This window comes from Hypanus sabinus, chromosome 1 (genome assembly GCF_030144855.1).
Source record: "Hypanus sabinus isolate sHypSab1 chromosome 1, sHypSab1.hap1, whole genome shotgun sequence".
Classification (NCBI taxonomy): domain Eukaryota; kingdom Metazoa; phylum Chordata; class Chondrichthyes; order Myliobatiformes; family Dasyatidae; genus Hypanus; species Hypanus sabinus.
In genome coordinates, this window is record NC_082706.1 from 143,227,084 (window position 1) to 143,248,921 (window position 21,838).

Genomic DNA, 21,838 nt, shown 5'->3' on the forward strand with positions numbered 1-21,838 from the left:
ATTTATGGAACATCCTAAAGGAAAGATAGTGACAGATGAAGGAGGTTTGGCAGCTCAAAGCTGGACGTCTAAGATATTTTGTGATCATTCGGCCGCAGAAATGTAGAGCAACAACCAATTTGCTGGAGGAACTCAGTTGGTCCAGCAGCATCTGCAGAAAGAATTTGTTGGCATTTCAAGTGAAAATGCTGCATCAGGATGGTACAACAGAAATTTATACCACTGCAGTCTGTAAACACATGGCCCAATATATCCCTCACTCTGCCAATACTATCAATGCAGGAGATCAACAGAGACACAAGAGAAACCGCAGATTAAGAAAATCTGGGTCAACATGCACAAAATGCTGGAGGAACTCCATGGTCAAGCAGTATCTTTGGGGGCAAAGACTTTACATTAGGACCAGAAAGAAAGCACAAGAACTGAATTAAAGGGTGGGAGAGGATCTCATTGAAACTTGCCAAGTATTGTAAGGCCTAGATACAGTGGATGTGGAGAGGATGTTTCCAATAATGAGAGAGTCTAGGACCTGAGGGTACATTCTCTGAATACATGATGTTCCTTTACTACAGAAAATGAGAAGTAACTTCTTTAGCCAGAAAGTGGTGAAAGTTGTGGAATTAATTACCATATGTATGCTTAATCAATGGATACATTCTCAGCAGCCATCGTTAAGTTCTTGATTAGTAAGGGCATCAAAGGTTATGAGAAGAAGACAGGAAAATGGATTTGAGGGAAAATAAATCAGCCATGATTGAAAGTCAGGGCAGATTCAAAGGGCCGAATAGCCTTCCTGCTCTTGTGTTTTCTGTTCTTAAGGTGTTAAATCACAAATAGTGATAGGTAATTAAACAGATAATAGATGGCTCCAATAATTGGTGGCTCCAAAAGCATTCACAGCCTAAACGTCGGCAAGCCCAACATGAATTCTACAGGCAAATTTAAAGTAACCATAATCGTGTTCAACCAGAAGTGATGACTGAATGATCCATCTTGGCTTCCTACCATTTCAAAGGTTCAGTCACACCTCATTTGATCCATTTTAGTTTCTAACAATCACAAAAACCAGCCTTTAACTACTTAGATTCACTCCAGGTGTTATCAAGTTGCAGCTGAGAGCGCATCAAATGCAGTAAGAACAGATAATATCCTGGCCATTTCAAAACTAGCTCTGCCCTTACTCACTGCTTCCAGTGTAGTCATAACATTGGCACCTATCAACAGTGGAAATTTTCCAAGATATGCAGGCTTTACTGAAAGCAGGACAGATCCAATCTATCTAAACATAAAAGTTATGTCAGTTATACACCATTTGGCCCTCCTAGCTTGGCCTGCCATTCAAGAACATGGCCTGTCTCCTACTGCAGCTTATTCCCAAATTCCATAAATTCCTAAATATCCAGAAATCCATTCAAATCTATTGGAATAAACTCAATGACTGAATCTCATTGAGTGGGTTGCAGAGGTGCGTGTTCCAATTAGGTTGGGCAGGAGAGTTATCATTGAACTAGGGAGTTTGCTGGAGAGTAGAGTGACAATTGGTAAAAGAAGTTGGGTCAAGGCTCTAGAGCTACGATAGGTAAAAAGAATTAGATTGCGACAAACAGCCAGTACCACGTGCCATCTATTCATTATCATTAGCTACGACTATTGCACCCTCACCATTTGTGACTGAAGAAAGGACTTGGACTCCAGTGCCCATTGAAGCGGCAATGGCTAGACTCTGCACGGGATTGTGACGTCAATCTCCACCAGGTGAACACGTGACCCCTCGGGATGTACCCTTTCTGATCCGGTACGGCTTCGCATTTAAAAGTGTTTACACTCCTCTGAGGGTGTATTGCTCTCCATCTTCTAACACCACCCTGCCAATCCTCCACTCTATGACCCACTCCGGACTCTATCCACCCCACAGTCTCTGTAACTCTCCCGAGAATCATCCCAAAAGGACGTTCTGCTGATTGGAGGTCTTTGGTAGTTTACTACAGGGATCCTTTGTCATTTGCTACCTGCAGGCAGAGGGGATTAATTAGATAAGTTCTCATGATCGCACAGGCACTGGGCTGAAGGGTCTGATCCTAGCTGTTCTCTGTTTTCCCTGTCCTATTGACTTGTTTGTGAATGGAGATGCAACTAGTAAATTCAGAATCAGAAGCAGGTTTATTATCATCGACATGTGACGTGAAATTTGTTAACGTAGCAGCAGCAGTTCAATGCAATACATAATAGAGAAGAAAAAACACAAAATAAGAAATAAATAAATCAATTGCAGTATACATATATTGACTAGATTAAAAATCATGCAAAAACAAATATATATTTGAAAAAATGAGATAGTGTCCAAGGGTTCAATGTCCATTTAGGAATCGGATGGCAGAGGGGAAGAAGCTGTTCCTGAATCGCTGAGTGTGTGCCTTCAGGCTTCTATATCTCCTACCTGACGGTAACTGAGAAAAGGGCATGCCCTGGGTTCTGGAGGTCCTTAATAATGGACACTGCCTTTCTGAGACACCGCTCCTTGAAGATGTCACGGGTACTTTGTAGGCTAGTACCCAAGGTGGAGCTGACTAAATTTATAACCCTCTGTAGCTTCTTTTGGTCCTGAGCAGTAATCCCCCTCCCCCAAACCAGACAGTGATGCAGCCTGTCAGAACACTCTCCATGGTACATCTATATATGTTTCTGAGTGTATTTGCTGACATACCAAATCTCTTCAACTCTGAATGAAGTATAGCTACTATGTAGCCTTCCTTATAACTGCAACAATATGTTGGGACCAGGTTAGATCCTCAGCAATTTTGATACCCAAGAACTTGAAGCTGCTCACTCTCAACACTTTTGATCCCTCTGTGAGAAATGGTATGTGTTCCTTCATCTTACCCTTCTGGAAGTCCACGATCAGCACTTTTGCCTTACTGACATTGAGTGCCAGATTGTTGCTGCCGCACCACTCCACTATTTGGTATATCTCTCTCCTGTACGCCCTCTTGTCACCACCTGAGATTCTACCAACAATAGTTGTATCATCGGCAAATTTATAGATGGTATTTGAGCTATGTCTAGCCTCACAGTCATATGTATACAGAGAGTAGAGCAGTGGGCTAAGCACACGCCACTGAGGTGCGCCAGTGTTGATCGTCAGTGAGGAGGATATGTTCTCACCAACCTGCATAGATTGTAGTCTTCTGGTTAGGAAGTCAAGGATCCAATTGCAGAGGGAGGTGGAGACGCCCAGGTTCTGCAAATTCTCAATCAGGATTGTGGGAGTTATAGTACTAAATGTACTAAGTACTAAGGTCGATGAACACTTTGTACTTTGTATAGTACTAAGGTCGATGAACAGCATCCTGACATAGATGATTGTGTTGTCCAGGTGGTATAAAGCCACGTGCACAGCCATTGAAATTGCATCTGCCACTGACCTATTGTGGTCTTTGCTGAGACAGAAGTGCATTCTAGTCATGACCAACCTCTCAAAGCAATTCATCAGTGTCGATGGAGTGCTACTGGGTGATAGTCATTAAGGCAGCTCACATTATTCTTCTTAGGTACTGGTATAATGCTGCCTTTTTGAAGCAAGTGGGAACTTCCACCCATAGCTGTGAGAGGTTGAAAATGTCCTTGAAGTTTGCAGAAGACATTAAAAATGGTGGTAGTGTGCATGGTGAGTAAAGTTAGAAATAAGTTGGGAAGTTGAGTGGAGCAATGGTGTGTGGAATTTAATACTCATATTTGTAAGATGATGCAATTTTAGCAAGTAATTTCAGGATGTAACATACCAACATATATATTGAATAGTACCAAAATGAGAAATTCTGATGAAGAGAAGAGAGACCTAGAGGTCTAAGTACATCTTTCACAGAGAGTTGCAACACAGGTAAATAAAATGGCAAAAAGGCACATAGTATGCTAACCTTCATGGGTCAGAGAATAAAATATAAACATGGGATGTTATGTTGCAATATTATAAACACTGTTTAGACCAACTTTAAAGGACTGTTCAATTAAAACTGAATTGTGTACAAACAACTTCTCTCAGAGGATTAACAGAACTCTAGAGTTCTCTGCTCTAGAGGCCCGGGTATTAGAAGTATCTAAGGTGGAGACAGATAAAGTCAAGGAAGATTAAGTAATTATAGAGAACTGGGCACAGAAGGGGTTGAGGCCAGCACAGCTTGGATTGATATTAAATGGTGGGGTAGACTTGAGTGTCCTGATGACCTACTCCTGTTCCTGTTTTCTTGCGCACAGCTGTTCATATCTTTGTAACTTCCTCTGAACCCTGCATTCTTCTCTATCACTGTAATACCATCCAGCTCCCACACCCTTTCTTTATAAGCCTCTCCAGGCTTTACTCTCTCCAGACACACTGCTCTTTATGCACCCTGCTCCAGCTGCTAAATCTTCTGTAAATCTGATCCATCCTCACAACCCTTCTTCTCTCAAAGTTCAATGTAAATTAATTATCTATGTACTTTTGTATATGTTATCATATATTACCCTGCAATTCATTTTCTTCTAGTCACTTACAGGGAAAAAATACAATTTTATGTAAGGCGATACATAAACAGGCAGATACTGACAAACAACCACTGTGCAAGTGAAGACAAATTGTGCAATCAAAAATACTGAGAAAGAATTGTAACTCTCTCCAGCTACATGATCCCTGTGAAATGCTCCAACCTTTGCATACATCCATCTGGATGACCTGAAAAGCTACAAATCTCCGTTACCAGGCTCAAAATTTGAAAGTATAGTAAACTGTGAGGAGTAAGTTTTGAAAGGAAAGAATTTTCAGGGCTGGGGGTGGGGGGGGGGTGGGGTGAGCAGGGACTGGTAGTAGCTGGGTTGTTTTTATAGAGTGAATCGATGGACCACAAGGCCTGTGTTCATTTTATAATTGAATGAGTTTCCTCCAGCTCCTAGCACCCTACTTATCTCTGCAACCTCTTTTAGTTCCTGTACTTTTCCTCTATCTGTTATCTCCTCTAGCTCCAAAATCCCCTCCAATGTCTGAACTCCTGTAGTTGCAGTTGCAGTGCCATTGCCAGCTATGTTTCCCACCTTATACTCTACAACTCTTGCCTAAAAAAAGTCCACTTATACTGAGTCCACTTCTTGTCATCAAGATCCCAAACACTATGCAGGGGCGAAGTTTTGTAATTATAGCAAAGTCAAGGGGCTTTAAAATCACATGACAAGTCTAGAAAGGAAAATTTTGCTATTCTGTCAGGAAAGCATGGGTAGATGACATTTACATGCCACGAGTTGCAATGTAGAATATATTGCCTGAAAATCTAGAGAGAACAATTAATTATCATTCAAAAAGAATTTGGTTGAATACTTCAAGAAATGTTTAAGGTTATGAACCTATGAATGCAAGGTTAGGGAATAGGAATACCAATGATTCCCATGTTTTAGCCATTTGATAATGAAAATTCATCTACATGGAATCACAAATCATTACCCAAAAACTTGAAACACAGAATAAAATTCTCTCCTACTGAATTTAATGTGGGGAAAGAAAAAAAACACAAAAATAAAGAAACCAAATACGTTCTCATTAGTCACTCAATACAGAGAGACAATACAATTTGAATATGCCATTAGCACATCAGTGGGGCTGGCAGTCAGTCGATTCCTTCTTTTGCTCTGTCCTTTCCAGTGTGAGGACATGTAAACCCAGCACCCCACACACTGCAGCACTGCCGTGCACTTCATCTGTGGTTCCCAGTAGTCATAGTCAGCTGTTTACACAGGCTGCTTCAAGTAATCCTTTGGCACTTCCTCTATTTCCACTCATTTTAACCCATTACCCTCATCATTGAATCCCATCCTTTCCCTGATATCCCTATTTCCTAAACCTTTCCCTATTCACGAGCTTTGTCCCCCAAGTCTAATGTTGTTCTCGGGTGATAATGGCAGTTAATCACTTTGCTATTGCCGATAAAATAGCTTACAGTGAATGAATGAATGAGAGGGAATGCATCTGCAACACAATATGTTGTAAAAGTAATTTTTAAATTAATAGTTGATTAACAGAGAAAACACCAAAAATAAACCCAAAGACATTAGGGGTATGCACGAGGATAGAGATTCAGACCTGACAAGGAAAATCATGAAACAGACTGCTTTCTAGGAATGTGACCCAAACATAACACAGGCATCAGGTGTAATTCAATTGTTCATTAAGAGCACTAATTCAGCCACAATGGGCATGTGGCCTCTTTCAATCCTATACAGTTAAAATTCGATCAATGTACTTACTGGTGGTAATAAACTGCTTCTTCAAGACACCTTCTCACTAAGGATAAGAGTATAAGGTATAAGAGGAAAATAAAGGCTATGTTTGGAATTTGTAATAACATTAGTGAATTATTCTCCTCTTCCTGCATGTTGTTATACGCCATTTCATCTTACAAGAAGAATGAAATTACAGTTCGAGGTTTGCTTAGGTTTTGAACTAAAACTTTACTCAAGACCAAGTACCGTAAATTCCGGACTATAAGCCGCTACTTTTTTCCCACGCTTTGAACACTGCAGCAACACTGCGGCCTATACTACGGTACAGCTAATGCATGTTTTTTTTCATACAGCCAAAAACATTTTGCCTCGTAACAGTAGACCAATAAAATTGATGAGTAGTTCACAGAGGTCCAATGAAATTGTACGATAAATCAAGCGCACTTTCACAATTAAATTATTCTAAATCAGTCATTTGTACTCACCCTCATCAACATGGAAAACACTCGAAGAAAAGCATATGATGCAGCTTTTAAGTTAAAGGCGATCAATCTGGAGGCTGAAGAAGGAAATCGAGCTGCTGCACATAATCTTGGCATAAATGAATCGATGGAGAGATGGTGGAGACGCCAGCGTGAAGAACTGAGTCAATGCAAAAAGACGACAAAAGCTTTCAGAGGTAATCATAACAGATGGCCCGAACCTGAAAACTTTCTTGAAGGCTGGGTTAACACACAGAGAGCAGGCGGCCGCGGTGTTTCCACCGTGCAGATCAGACTGAAGGCTAAAGCAATCGCCACCAAAATGAAAATCGAAGATTTTAGAGGTGGGCCATTGTGGTGTTTTAGATTTATGAGATGAAAAGGGCTGTCCGTCAGGGTACGCACGACTCTGTGTCAGCAGCTCCCTCCCGACCACGAGGAAAAACTTGCTAACTTCCGTACATTCACTCAAACAAAGATAGTGGAGGAAGATGAAGAAGGCGATCAATAACTTTTCCTGGTAGGCTGCAGTATATATATTTTTTTTACTAGTCGTTAGGAGATATTGGAATGTTGTTCGTGCACTGTTCAGTAAAAAAGTATAAGCAACGTAATTTGTGTGTTACTGATACGTATGTATATTTAAAAGTAGCTGTGTTACAGGCACTGTCCGAAAAAAAGCATTTGCAATATGTATTTGTTTATGTTACCATACGGATTTAATTAAAAGTTAAAAAATCCTCACGTGTAATATCTTTCTGTGTAAATATCTCATATTACAACGTGGGACACCTGCGGCTTAAAATCCGGTGCGGCCTGTACAAGTACAAAATTGATTTTCTTTCTAAAATTAGAGCGTGCGGCTTTTAATCAGGTGCGCTCTGTAGTCCGGAATCTACGGTACTTATAATTTTTACTGCAGCTGGCCCAGTCATCTCTTCAAGTATAATTTTTAAGGATCAAACACTAAACTTTTGTGGAGCAAAGAACATGTGGTAAAATAGGCAACTCCCAGTTAATGGCTGTTCATTTCTGGAAGGTCACTTTTACAGAATTCATAAATCACTACCCAAAAATCTGAGATAGGATAAACGTTTGTTCTCATGGAATTTGTGTGACAAAGGTAAATAAACCAACACAATTATTTCCTTCAACTTATGTTTGTTGACAACATTGCGTCTGTATATAGCCAGTTTTCTAGCAACGCAGTGATCACCCCTCCATCTACGTGGGAATCATCCTGACCTAGGTAAGCATTGAGACAAGCTGACAGGCACAACTTGATCTGAACCTGAGTATTTTATCAGAATGGACATCCAAAGTCCGTGACTTTCAGGATCTTATTTATCTCTACCAGGTCGCCCCTCAAACTGCTATGTTCCAGCAAATAGCCCTAGTCTATGCAATGTCTCCTTGTAATTCAGGCCAAGCAACATCCTGGTAAATCATGCTCTTTTGGCCCAGCCCCTGGTAAAAGGACTTTAGCGGAGTTTCCAAGAACTTTACGTTCCCTTTCAGTCTTTATTGTCTAAGCTCATCAATGGATCCTTAAATGACATTCCTTCTCAAATTATGTATCCAAATTCCCTTTGAATCCCAAGTGTGACCAAGATAGAAGTTTCATAATATGTGTGATTTTGTAAAGGTATAAACAGGTATTAAACATATTGCTTTGTAATTAATGAAAACTTTTATCTAGGATATTTCAAAGAAAAGAGAACTCAATTGGCAAGAAGATCTTTATTGCACACATTAATACATGTTTCTTTAAAGTACCAGGTCTCACTATCGTAACTTATTGTCTTCAACCTTTTTTTCTTAAGTCTTTGCTTAAGAAAGTTGGAAGAAGGTAGGATGAAATGTTGTCCTGGTTCTGTCATTTAATCTTCTTTTTCTTCTACTGCTTCTGCTTCCAGTTCTGGAGTTTTTGCTCCTGGACTTGCTGTTTCTGGTGCCACTGGATCTGGGGTTACTGCTTCTGGTGTCTTTGTACCTGATGCAACTACTTCTGGTGTAATTTTTCCAGGTGTCATTGCTCCTGGTGATGATTCTCCAGGTGTTGTTACCCCGGGTGTCGTTGCTTCTGGTGATTTTGCACCGGGTGTTGCTGCCCCAGGTGTTGTTGTTCCTGGTGATTTTGCTCCAGGTGTTGTTACTCCTGGTGTTGTTACCCCAGGTGTTGTTGTTTCTGGGGATTTTGCCCCAGGTGTTGTTACTCCTGGTGATGCTACCCCAGGTGTCATTGTTTCTGGGGATTTTGCTCCAGGTGTTGTTGTTTCTGGGGATTTTGCCCCAGGTGTTGTTACTCTTGGTGATGCTACCCCAGGTGTCGTTGTTTCTGGGGATTTTGCCCCAGGTGTTGTTACTCCTGGTGTTGTTACCCCAGGTGTCGTTGTTCCTGGGGATTTTGCTCCAGGTGTTGTTGTTCCTGGGGATTTTGCTCCAGGTGTTGTTGTTCCTGGGGATTTTGCTCCAGGTGTTGTTGTTCCTGGGGACTTTGCTCCAGGTGTTGTTGTTCCTGGGGACTTTGCTCCAGGTATTGTTGTTCCTGGGGACTTTGCTCCAGGTGAAGTTGCTCCTGGAGGTGTTAATGCAGGTATTGTTGTTTCTGGAGATTTTGCTTCTGGTGATGCTACTTTTGTGCTATCTGTGGTAGGTTCCGCTCCTTGGCGTTTCCCTTCTGCACTTTGCTCCTTGGACATAACATCAGCAAGAATTTTAATACTGCCAATTAGATCATCCATCTTAGTTCCCAACTGATCAATTCTACCATATACTAGTTTAAAGCCCTTATCAACAAGGCAGGGTAATTGTTTGTCATTTCCCTCAGCATCCTTTCCCTCTGGACAAGATGCAATAAGATCCTCTTCTGCAGAATCAGTCTTTGCAGCTGCTGCTGTCTTTGAAGAACTTTCTTCTAGAGGGCAAACTGCACTGGAGTCTGATGTTCTCCCAATGGGCGAAGGTGTTGAAGCCTCGTCTTTACTAGATGAATGTAATGGGCAACTATCACCATCATCAGACTTTTCAGACTCCTGAATACCTATATTGGAAAGCAAACATCATGTGAATTAAACCAAAATTCTCATAAACAACACTAACCATAACAAAGACGAAAGGACGACTGATGGATTAAAGCTGCAAGCTTTTGCGAAGGGCGTCCCAAGAGCATGATTACCAGAAAGATTGTGTGACCAATGAGGTAAAAGTTAACTTGGGACAAGATATTGATGGTAGAGATTTGAATGGTAGAGATTTTATCCAGGCAAACTGAATGGATTGCTAAGGAGCACAGTTTAACCTCAGGTTATAGACTCTTTCCTAAAATATATTTTCTTAAAGTTACATTGTGCAGCTCATAGTTTCAGCAGCCACTGAGCTGAGGCAGGGAAAGAGAACAATCTGGAAGCAGAATTGCGAATGGATAACTGACTACTGAAATAGTAGATGTGACACTCATCTCAGTGTCAAATGTATTAAAGCTCCCTCTGCTTCCCCTCCTCTCTTTCTTCCATGGTTCAGTCTTCTCCTATCTTTAGGATTCCTTCTTCTTTAGGCTTTTATCTCTTCCACGTATCTCTCCCAGCTTCTTACTTCATTCCCCCTCTCCCAGCAACCCACCTTCTCCCTCACCTGGTCTCCTCCCCCACCCCCTTCTTATTCTAGCTTCTGCCCCCTTCCTTCCTTCTAATCCTGATGAAGGGGCTAAACCTTAAACACAGATTGTGTATTCCCCTCCATAGGTGTTGCCTGACTTGCTGAGTTCCTCCAGCATTTTGTGTGGGACATTCAAGATTTCCATCTTCTATAAAATCCCTTGTGTTTAAAAATCACAATTAGTCTGACTTATAGATTTAGGGAAAGGGGAAAAGAGATTAAGAGGAGCTATGAGGGGAATCATAACATAGTGATCATAACATGATAAGTTTTTATCTACAATTTGAGAGGGATAAGGGCAGATCAGAGGTGTCAGTGTTGCAATTAAATAAAGGAGACTACGGAGCCATGAGGGAAGAGCTGGCCAAAGTTAAATGGGCGGATGCCCTGGCAGGAAAGACAGTGGATCAGCAGTGGCAGATATTCTTGGGCATAAAACAAAAGATGCAAAAGCAGTTCATTCCAATGAGAAGGAAGGATTCAAAAAGGGGGAAGGGGCCACAGTGGTTGACAAAGGAAGTCAGAGATTGTAAAGCATTAAAGAAAAAGAAGTATGACAGGGCTAAGATGAGTGGGAATACAGATGATTGGGAAAGTTTTAAGGTGCAGCAGATCTTAACTAAAAAAGCAATACGGAGAGAAAAAATCAGGTATGAGCTCAGTCTAGCCAGGAATATAAAAGGGGATAGCAAAAGCTTTTTTAGCTATGTGAAGAGAAAGAAGATAGTTAAGAACAATGTTGGCCCCTTGAAGAATGAATTGGGAGAAATTGTTATGGGAAACAGGGAAATGGCAACAGAATTTAATGCGTACTTTAGATCTGTCTTCACCAGGGAGGACACAAGCAATCTCCCAGATGTATGGATGGGCCAGCATCATAAGATATCAGAGGAATTGAGACAGATTGACATTAGGAAAGAAACTGTGATGAGTAGACTGGTAGAACTGAAGGCTAATAAATCCCCGGGTCCAGATGGTCTGCATCCGAGGGTTCTAAAAGAGGTGGCTCAGGAAATTGCGGATGCATTGGTAATCATTTTCCAATGTTCCTTAGATTCAGGATCAGTTCCTGAAGATTGGAAAGTGGCTAATGTTATCCCACTTTTCAAGAAGGGAGGGAAGGAGAAAACGGAGAACTATCGCCCTGTTAGCCTAACGTCAGTCGTGGGGAAGATGCTTGAGTCCATTATTAAGGACAAAATGGTGGCACATATTGATGGCAGAAATAGGATTAGGCCGAGCCAGCATGGATTTACCAAGGGCAAATCATGCTTGACTAATCTGTTGGAGTTTTTTGAGGGTGTAACAAGGATGTTAGATGAGGGTAAGCCAGTGGATGTTGTGTACCTAGATTTTCAGAAGGCATTCGATAAGGTGCCACATAGGAGATTGGTGAGTAAAATCAGAGCTCTTGGCATTGGGGGCAGGGTTTCAACATGGATAGAAAACTGGTTGGCAGATAGAAAGCAAAGGGTAGCAGTGAATGGGTGTTTCTCAGACTGGCTGGAGGTGACTAGTGGGGTACCACAGGGCTCTGTATTGGGACCACAGCTCTTTACGATTTATGTCAACGATTTAGATGAGGGCATTGAAAACTATATCAGCAAGTTTGCTGACGATACTAAACTGGGTGGCAGTGTGACATGCGAAGAGGACGTTAGGAGAATACAGGGAGACTTGGATAGGCTGGGTGAGTGGGCAGATGTCATTCAATGTGAATAAATGTGAAGTTATCCACTTTGGAAGCAGGAACAAGAGGGCAGAGTATTGTCTGAATGGTGTAGAGTTAGGTAAGGGAGAAATGCAAAGAGACCTAGGAGTCCTAGTTCACCAGTCAATGAAGGTGAATGAGCAAGTGCAACAGGCAGTGAAGAGGGCAAATGGAATGTTGGCCCTTGTTACAAGGGGAATTGAGTACAAGAGCAAGGATATCCTTTTGCATTTGTACAGGGCCCTGGTGAGACCACACCTGGAATATTGTGTACAGTTTTGGTCTCCAGGTTTAAGGAAGGAAATTCTGGCAATTGAGGAAGTGCAGCGTAGATTCACTAGGTTGATTCCTGGGATGGCAGGGCTGTCTTACGCAGAGAGATTGGACAGATTGGGCTTGTACACGCTGGAATTGAGGAGATTGAGAGGGGATCTGATTGAAACGTTTAAGATAATTAAAGGATTTGATAGGATTGAGGCAGGAAATATGTTCCAGATGTTGGGAGAGTCCAGTACCAGAGGGCATGGATTGAGAATAAGAGGTCAGTTATTTAAAACAGAGTTGAGGAAGAGCTTCTTCTCCCAGAGAGTTGTGGAGGTGTGGAATGCACTGCCTCGGAAGACGGTGGAGGCCAATTCTCTGGATGCTTTCAAGAAGGAGCTAGATAGATATCTGATGGATAGGGGAATCAAGGGATATGGGGACATGGCAGGGACTGGGTATTGATAGTGAATGATCAGCCATGATCTCAGAATGGCGGTGCAGACTCGAGGGGCCGAATGGTCTACTTCTGCACCTATTGTCTATTGTCTATTGAATCTTTTCCAATCAGAGAATACTGGGATATTTGAGGAAGCAGTCACTAACAGCACTTAAGAAGTGTCCAGGAAAGTCCTTGAATTGTCAAGCTTAGAAGGCTGTGGACCAACCATTGGAAAATGGAATTAATATAGACAAGTGCCCACTGGTCTGTGTGGATGTAATGGGCCATTTGGCCTTTTTCCATGTTGTATGACTATGAATCTAACAATATCCAAATCCCATTCATGTTATTTGTATCTTAGCAGGGTGGCCTTTAGAAAATAGCTTTTCATTTCCTCTGATCAGTCAGAATTCTATCGTGTGTGTCTGTGTGTGTGTGTGTGTTGAGTGAGACAGAGAGAGAAGAGAGTAAGTGGAGAGAGAAGGAGAGAGAGTGAGTGAGAGAGAAAATGCAAGATTCAAATGAGCTCCATTTTTTCTAATTTTTTACAAAGAATGTGAATGTTGTTGCCAAGACAGGTTCTCACCCCACTTGGCCTAGTACTGTAATTTATGTAATCAATTTACGGCCACACTGATGCTGGGCAGGAGGATTCTTTATTGTGGCTATTTATAATGAACTGTTATTATGCAGATGCAACTCAGAATGTTTAAGAGCTATCCACTCAGGAAGCACTCCCAAATCAGGCAGAGTTACAGTAATGAACCAGTCAACTTCTTTCTAATCACAAACCAGCAGCTTCACTGTCACTTTAGTGGTATCAGCTATTTAATGAAATTGAATTAAAACTCTCAAATTGCAAATTTGGGATTTGAAATCATGTCTCCAGATCATTAGCCCAATAATATGCCAACAAGAAAGCCATCAAATGTTTCAAAGAAGAAAATCATATTGCTGAATGACATCTGGATGCTAGGATATGATTTCTATCATATCACTTCTCATTAAAATTATTAAACCAAATGATTCAATTTAAATCTAGAACCATGTAGGTGGATCTGCAAAGTACCCATCTAATTCCAAAGTTTCCTAGAGATTCAGAATCTAAAATTACTTGTTTTATTCCAGTTCCTCTTCAGCAAGTTCAGGACACCTATTTCCTTTCAGCCATTCATTTCTTCAACCAACCAGCACAATCCTAGTCACTACCTCAGCACAGCAACACTATATTACACACAAAATGCTGGTAGAACACAGCAGGCTAGGCAACATCCATAGGGAGAAGCGATGTCGACGTTTCGGGCCGAGACCCTTCGTCAGGACTCATATACAACACTGTGTCCACTTTACACTATAATTGTCTTTTAATTCTAATTGTGCTGTATAATTTTATGTTTTTCCTGTGAATGTCATCTCTGGAATGCTGCTGCAAGTAAATTTTTTATTGCACCTGTGCATAAATGCAGTTGTGCAGATGGCAATAAGCTCGACTTTGACAAATAGAATCTGACCAATGCTTTAAAGCATCACCATCGCTTAGTTCCCAATCCTTATGAAACTGAATCTCATTTAGCTTTTAGTGATTCCTGTACATAGGTGCTTAAATATCTTTACTATAACATAATTTATGGTCTCTCTGTAGCTTCACTCAGTAAATTCCATGCCTCACATTTGTTTTTTTTTCAAGTTTAGCTGTAACCATGCAACTTATGGTACATCCAAGTTTAGTTTCCCCTAGAAATTTAAATATACTACTCTGTTCCCTCATCAATGCTTTTCTACAAAAGATCTTAAACTTCATGTATTTGAGCAAATTTTTTCTCTAGTTTAAGAGAAATTTTAAAGAAGGTGTACAAGTCATGTTTTTTTTTTTACACAGAGAGCAATAGGTGCCTGGAATGGGCTGCTAGGAGTAGTAGTGGAAGCAGAAACAATAGTGATGTTTAAGAGGCTGCTAGATTGATACAAATATGCAGGGAATAGAGGGACATGGACCATGTCCAGGCAGAGGTAATTTTGCATTGTGTTCGGTGCAGACATCATGGGCTGAAGGGCCTATTCTTGTGCTGTAATGTTCTATGTAATATTTTCCTAACATTGTACCACAAGCTATAATTGGAACATGCACTTATAAAAGGATCTGTCCTGGGTTCAAAGTCAACAGAATCATAAATGCCTGGCAGGCTGAAGCCACCCTAGATCAGAGAAGGCCTAGTAGTTTTTAACAGTGTGACTTCATTAACAGATTGCAGGCCACTCTCCCAATCAGAATGACCTTATGATTTGTGGAAACTGACTGCATGACCTTTGTAATCACAGGGCTAGAGAATGGAGAGAAGTGATCATACACTAGGGAAATTCTTTGTGAAAGGATGGTGTTGCGCAGTAAACATGTTCAGTGGACGGGAATGCCCATCTTTACCATCTGAAGCCCAGTGAGCATTCTTGCATCATCTATGTTTGGATTCTGGATTAATTTTCTGGCAATTCTGACTTGGCTGAGACACTAACATACCAACACTCTAGATGGCCTAGGTTTACAACTGCATAGGGGCTCATGCTATAATTATGATTTCATATTTTTAATTGTTTTCTGCCTTTTCCTTAATGTTACCTTAAACCCCAAAACTGAAACAAAAGGATATGCTAGAAGAATGTATATTAGTCACAGCAAAATTCAGGCAAGTTTTAAATCCAAGGCAGGGACGTGGTTTTAAGCAAGTGACTCTGTCAGGTACAAATTTGAAATTTTAAATCAGTTGGATCAGATGGAAAGTAAATCATAATTTCTCCAATACAGATTCACTGCTAGTATCTCCCTTCCCTTTTGTTAGACAATGTTAGGGTTCATTGGTCACTAGAAGCTGATAACTGATCAACTTGTTTGTTCTTACGTTCAGAAACATTTGTTCAATCATTTAATCTTCAAATATTTGTATCTTCCTTACCGGCTTCTGTTTCACTAGTGCATATTTTTTCCTGAGCATCTTCTTCTGATCTCCCACATACAGAATCTGTAGAGCTATGATAGGATGTGTCTTCTTCATACAGAGTACAGGGTAATACTTCCTCTGCTCTGTTGTCTTCTTCTGCAGTTTCCTCAAGAGGACATACATCACTCTCTGTCTCTTCTTTATGCTCAGCTGCTCTATCACTAGATGTTCCCGATTTATCCTTCAAGTGGATTTCTGACACTTGGTGAATTGTGGATTCATGGTAAGTTACAGGATCGACACATGTTGCTGAATCACTGTAGTTCACAATGCAACATTTTGTGGAAAGATGCATGAAAAGTGGCTTATTGGTGGGTACTGTGTCATAATTACCTCTATCAGGACTTCCTTGATTAAAGGGTGGAGCCTTGCATATACTGTTCTGTGGACTAAAAGTTGTTGATGGATCAGTTGATGTGCTATACTGTGGACCAGCTGCAGAAGATGAAGCTTTATACAAACACTGCAAAGTGGGAACCTGAATGTCTTGACCACTTCTTAAATTCTGACTAGAGCCTTTTGAGACACATTCTGCACATACTCCACATGGCTTAAATTCTTGACTAGTGGATACGTCCTTTCTACATTGATCACATGAATGTTCTTGAAGACCAAATGAGACACTGCGGCTTGGATCAGATGAATAATCTTGACAAGTAGATGATGACTTTTTACATTGATCACATGAGTGTTCTTGAAAACTAGAAGAGGCATTGCAACTTACAGCTGAGTTGAAGTCTTGATGAGCAGATGACTCGCTCTGGCATTGATCACATGTGTGCTCTTGACAAACAGATGATGCTTCACCCGTTGGAGCTGATGAATAACCTTGAGTAGAAGATATCTTCCTGCATAAATCACATGTATGATCTTGACAACTAGAAGAGGCATTGGTACTTGGAGATGAATAATCTTGACAAGTGGATGACACCTTCCTACACTGATCACATGAATGGTCTTGGCAACTACTTGAGGCATTAATACTTAGACCAGATGAATAATCTTGACAAGTGGAGGATACCTTCCTACACTGATCACAAGAAGGATCCTGACAGCCAGATGAGACATTCCTACTTGCAGCAAATGAAAAACCTTGACCAGATGAAGATGCTTTTCTACACTGATCACATGAATGTTCTTGACAACCAGTTGAGCGGTCACTACTTGGAACAGATAAAAACTGTTGAGAGGTGGATGACTTTTTCTTGCACTGGTTGCATGAAGGGTCTTGGCAGCCTGTTGAGAGGTCACCACTTGGAACAGACATGAACTGTTGATTGGTAGATGACTTCTTACATAGGTCACATGAATGTTCCTCACAAATAGGTGAGAGATCACCACTTGGAGCAGATGAAACCCACTGAGAAGTTGATGATGGTTTCTTACATTGATCACAAGAATGTTCTTGACAACCAGCTGATACGTCACCACTTGGAGCAGAAAAGACAGTTAAACAATTGGATGACTTCTTCTTGCATTGATCACATGAAGGGTCTTGGCAGCCACTTGGAGCAGACGATACCTGTTGATTGGAAGATGGCTTCTTACATAAGTCACATGAATGTTCCTCACAACTAGCTGAAAGATCACCACTAGGAGCAAGTGAAGCCCGTTGAGAGGTTGATGATTTCTTACACTGATCACATGAATGTTTTCCACACACAGATGTGAAGTCACCGCTACCTGCAGATGATAACCCTTGAAAAGCCGATGACTTTTTACATTGATCACATGAATGTTCTTCGCAGATTGATGAGAGATTGCCACTTGGAGCAGACAAAAACTGTTGACTGCTTGCTGACTTCTTTTTGCATAGATCACATGAATGTTCCTCACAAGTGGGTGAGACATTGCCAGTTGGGGCAGAGGATCTTTGTTGATGAGTGTTTGACTTACATTGATCACATGAATGTTCTTCACAAACAGCTGAGACTTTGCCACTTGGAGCAGATGAAAACTGTCGACTGCTTGCTGACTTCTTGCATAGATCGCATGAATGTTCCTCACATGCGGGTGAGGCATTGCCACTTGCAGCAGAGGATAATGGTTGAATATCTGATTTATTGCATTGATCACATGAATGTTCTTCACAAACAACTGAGACTTTGCCACCTGAAGCTGAGGATACTTGTTGAGTATCTGACTTCTTGCATTGATCACATGAATGTTCTTCACAAACAGCTGAAACATCACTACTTGGAGCAGAGGCTGATTGTTGAGGAGTTGAAGACTTTTTGCATTGATCACATGAATGTTCTTCACAAACAGCTGAGACCTTGCCACTTGGAGATGCGGATACTCGTTGATCAGTAGATGATGTTTTGCATTGATCACATGAATGTTCTTCACAAACAGCTGAGACCTTGCCACTTGGAGATGAGGATATTCGTTGATCAGTAGATGATGTTTTGCATTGATCACATGAATGTTCTACACAAACAGCTGAGACCTTGCCACTTGGAGATGAGGATATTCGTTGATCAGTAGATGATGTTTTGCATTGATCACATGAATGTTCTTCACAAACAGCTGAGACCTTACCACTTGGAGATGAGGATATTGGTTGATCTGTTGATGACTGTTTGCATTGATCACATGAATGTTCTTCACAAACAGCCGAGACCTTGTCACTTGAAGATGAAGATACTTGTTGATCAGCAGATGATGCTTTGCATTGATCACATGAATGTTCTTCACAAACAACTAAGACATCACCACTTGGAGAAGTTGCTCCTTGAGGAGTTGACTTTTTACACAAATCACATGAATGTTCTTCACAGACTGCTGAGACATCACCACTTGGAACAGAGGATAATTGTTGATGACTAGCTAACCCCTGGTTACATTTATCACATGAGTGTTCCTTACAAACAGCTAAGACATCACCACTTGCAGCAGAAGATAACTTCTTACAAGAAAATGACTTCTTGCATTGATCACATATATGTTCATTACAAACAGCTGAGATATCGCCACTTGGAGCAGATGGCGTCGTTTTACATTCATCAACTGTGATTCCACCACTTGTACAGATTTTTTCTTGAGTCATAAGTGCAGCCTCTTTACAATGCTCACATGAATGCTCTTCACAAAAAGACGTCACATTGCCAGAAGGAGCCATCTGAACTTGCTGAATGGATGGTACCTTCTTGCATTGATCACATGAATGATCCTCACAAACAGATATGATCTCACCAGTTGCAACAGCTGACAATTGTGGAACCTGTCGAGATAATGAAGTCTCAACAGCGATTGACTGATAACCAGCCTTATCCTCAATTGATGGAGGACAAGGATCATATCCAAGAGGTGCTGATTGCTGGCTGATTAATGGATGTTGAGGAGATGTGGTCTGTTGATAAACAGGTGGAGACCTTCTACTATATTGAGATGATAAGGGCTGGTAAACAACAGAAGACATATTTGCATATTGAGGAGCTGCTTGATAATAAGGTTGAAATGGAGATGGTACGGGTTGTGAGTAAATTGGTGGAGACTGATATTGAGCTGTCATTGGTGCTTGGTAAGCAGATGGAGATTTATTTTCATATTGAGATGTGGGTGGGGATGAAACTCGAGCAGGTGAGGATGTAATCGAGGCAGATGCCTGACACATTCCCAAGGTTTTGCTACTATAAAGAACAGGTGTAAGTTCTACTTGACGTGGTGAAGACACAGTCTGACGTACAGGTTCAGATGGTGGTGAAGCAGACAATGTATTGGTGTCACATACAGCAGGTACAGATATTTGATGACTAGGTGATCTTGGTGGTTCATATGCGGGACGCATCATTTCTTGATGAACTGGTGAACTTTTAACCCCATATTCATATGGAGCAAGTCCAGGTGCAGGTCCTTGATAAGGAGGCTGAGTCATAATCAGAGTTTCATATGGAATAGGAACAGGAACAGCGGTAGGTTCTGGACGAACTGTTGGAGCTAAAATCACTGGCTCAAATGGAGCAGGAATAGCTTCTTGAGCCAAGTATGGGGCCCTCATATAGGGGTCATATGGAGCAGATATGATTTCTTGATAATATGGAGCCCTAATTAAAGGCTCACATGGAATAGGTACTGGTTCATGACAAACATATGGTGTCCTAATCATAGGTTCATAGGAAACAGGTAGGGCATCTTGACAAACATATGGTGCCCTACGGAAATTCTCTCCGGGAGCTAAAGCAGTTTCTTGACAAGGACGAGTTTCATTTGCAACTGGGGTAACTTGCTGCTGTACAGAAGGTTGCCTTGTCATTGACATGGATGTTGAGGCTTCATGTTGAGTAGGAGGAGCTTTCTCTGCAAGGATTTTTAACATAATTTCCTGATTAATAAGTGAAGAATCCTTTGACACTGATTTAACATGTTGATCCTCGGAGACTGTTCGATGTGCCTTTCTATCAGTATCTCCAGCTATTATGATTTGTAAAGAAACAAGTAAAATTATTTTAGTTAAAGCAAGTTAAATAGTCAATGGTAATAAGTTTCATCATCATAATGAATCTTTATTCACGGTTATCCACCAAACTTACATATAAAAACAAACTGCAGGTGAATTTTACAGAACCACATTGAAGTTACAGCACAGAGACAGGCCATTTGTGCTATTTGATTTTTGCTGGTGTTTATGCTCCATAAATTTCTTCTCCTTCCTTTCAACCTATCCTGTATTATTTTCTAATTCTTGTGTTTGTCTAGCTTTCATTTACATTCACCTGTGTTATTTGTTTGAGCCATTCCATGTAACTTATGAATTCCAAATTCTATCTATTATCTTAGGAAAAATATTTCCTTGATATTTCCTTCAGTAATGGTTACCAATGTTTCCACTGAGGAAAGTTGTGGGGATAATGGTAGCAGTGTATTTATGCCTTTAATAGGGTTCCTCTGGAGTTTGGAAAAGTTCATGGAATAGCCTGCTAGTATTGGAGTATAAAAGTTGCATTGTTTGCTTGTGTAACCAAAACTATGTAGTCAGCTTTGAACTTGCTATTTGCTATGCATGTATCCAATTTAGTAGGAGAATGAAATCTTAAGAACGTAGAAGACAATGGTGTGTTAATGAGAGGTAGCTAAGAGATGTTTTGCTTTGAACTTGTTTGCTGTGTAACCAAAACTATGTAGTCAGCTTTGAACTTGCTATTTGCTATGCATGTATCCAACTTAGTAGGAGAATGAAATCATAAGAATGTAGAAGACAATGGTGTGTTAATGAGAGGCTAGCTAAGAGATGTAGATTAAGTCAATGGGTAGAAACAATAGTGGCGGATGTACTTGTGAGACGCAAATGTAGACCGATTGGATATGCTAATACAACTAAACCAGGAGATTGCTATAAAAAAATGCTATGTACAAGGATCGGTGGGCAGTCAGCGACGTGCTCAATGACTGTCTCAGCTTTGATTTGCAAATTAAAGTTTAATACTTCTTGAAGAATCTTCTGCGTCTCCTGGTCATTTGTGGGGCACGAGAAACCACGACAAAACTGGCGACCACGGCAGGACTGGAAAGAGACCAGCAGAAAGGAAACGGCAGATTGGGGATGCTTCCCAGTCCTCTAGGGACCACCACAAGGCTAACAGAATTAAGGCTGCACCCAAACAAAAGGTAAGTGCTTTTTGTGACAATTTGGACTAAGAATTCTGTTGGTTTTGGGGAGGTCTTGGAGTCTCAGAAGTGTGGAACCACTGCCGAAGGGTCTCTCCGGTCCAAAGAATCTGGCAGAATTGGGGGTTAACAGGAGGCTCAGAGGATTGATCAAGAACACTGCAGTGAGGGTAAGTACAAATAAGTCAATAAGAAGTGAAGAAAAATTCCACATGGTGTTGATAAGTCCCTGTGGTTACCGCTTCGTATAAAACGAAGGTCTGAATGGGCAGGGAAAGGGAAAATAGAGAAAATCCTCGTGGATACCGCCTTAAGAGATAAGGGTCTGAATAGATGAGGTGCATAGAGAAAATCCCTGTGGATACCGCTTCGTATGAAACGAAGGTCTGAATGGGCAGGGAAAGGAAAATAGAGAAAACCCTCATGGATACCGCCTTAAGAG

General features: G+C 41.0%; 1 protein-coding gene across 4 annotated transcripts in view; it reads right to left on the bottom strand.

Annotated features, from left to right (window-relative positions):
• Positions 1-8,456: 8,456 nt before the first annotated feature.
• LOC132398356 (basic proline-rich protein-like) overlaps positions 8,457-21,838 on the bottom strand; it is a 57,048-nt gene continuing 43,666 nt past the window's right edge. For 3 of the 4 annotated variants that reach the window (XM_059977679.1, XM_059977659.1, XM_059977669.1), the window contains one exon: positions 8,457-9,768. In XM_059977679.1, coding sequence (XP_059833662.1) covers positions 8,606-9,768 — 1,163 coding nt within the window. In that variant the 3' untranslated portion in view covers positions 8,457-8,605. Of the gene's footprint in view, positions 9,769-15,744; positions 20,050-21,838 lie in introns of those variants that run through there. The other variant, XM_059977652.1, reaches the window with a different exon arrangement.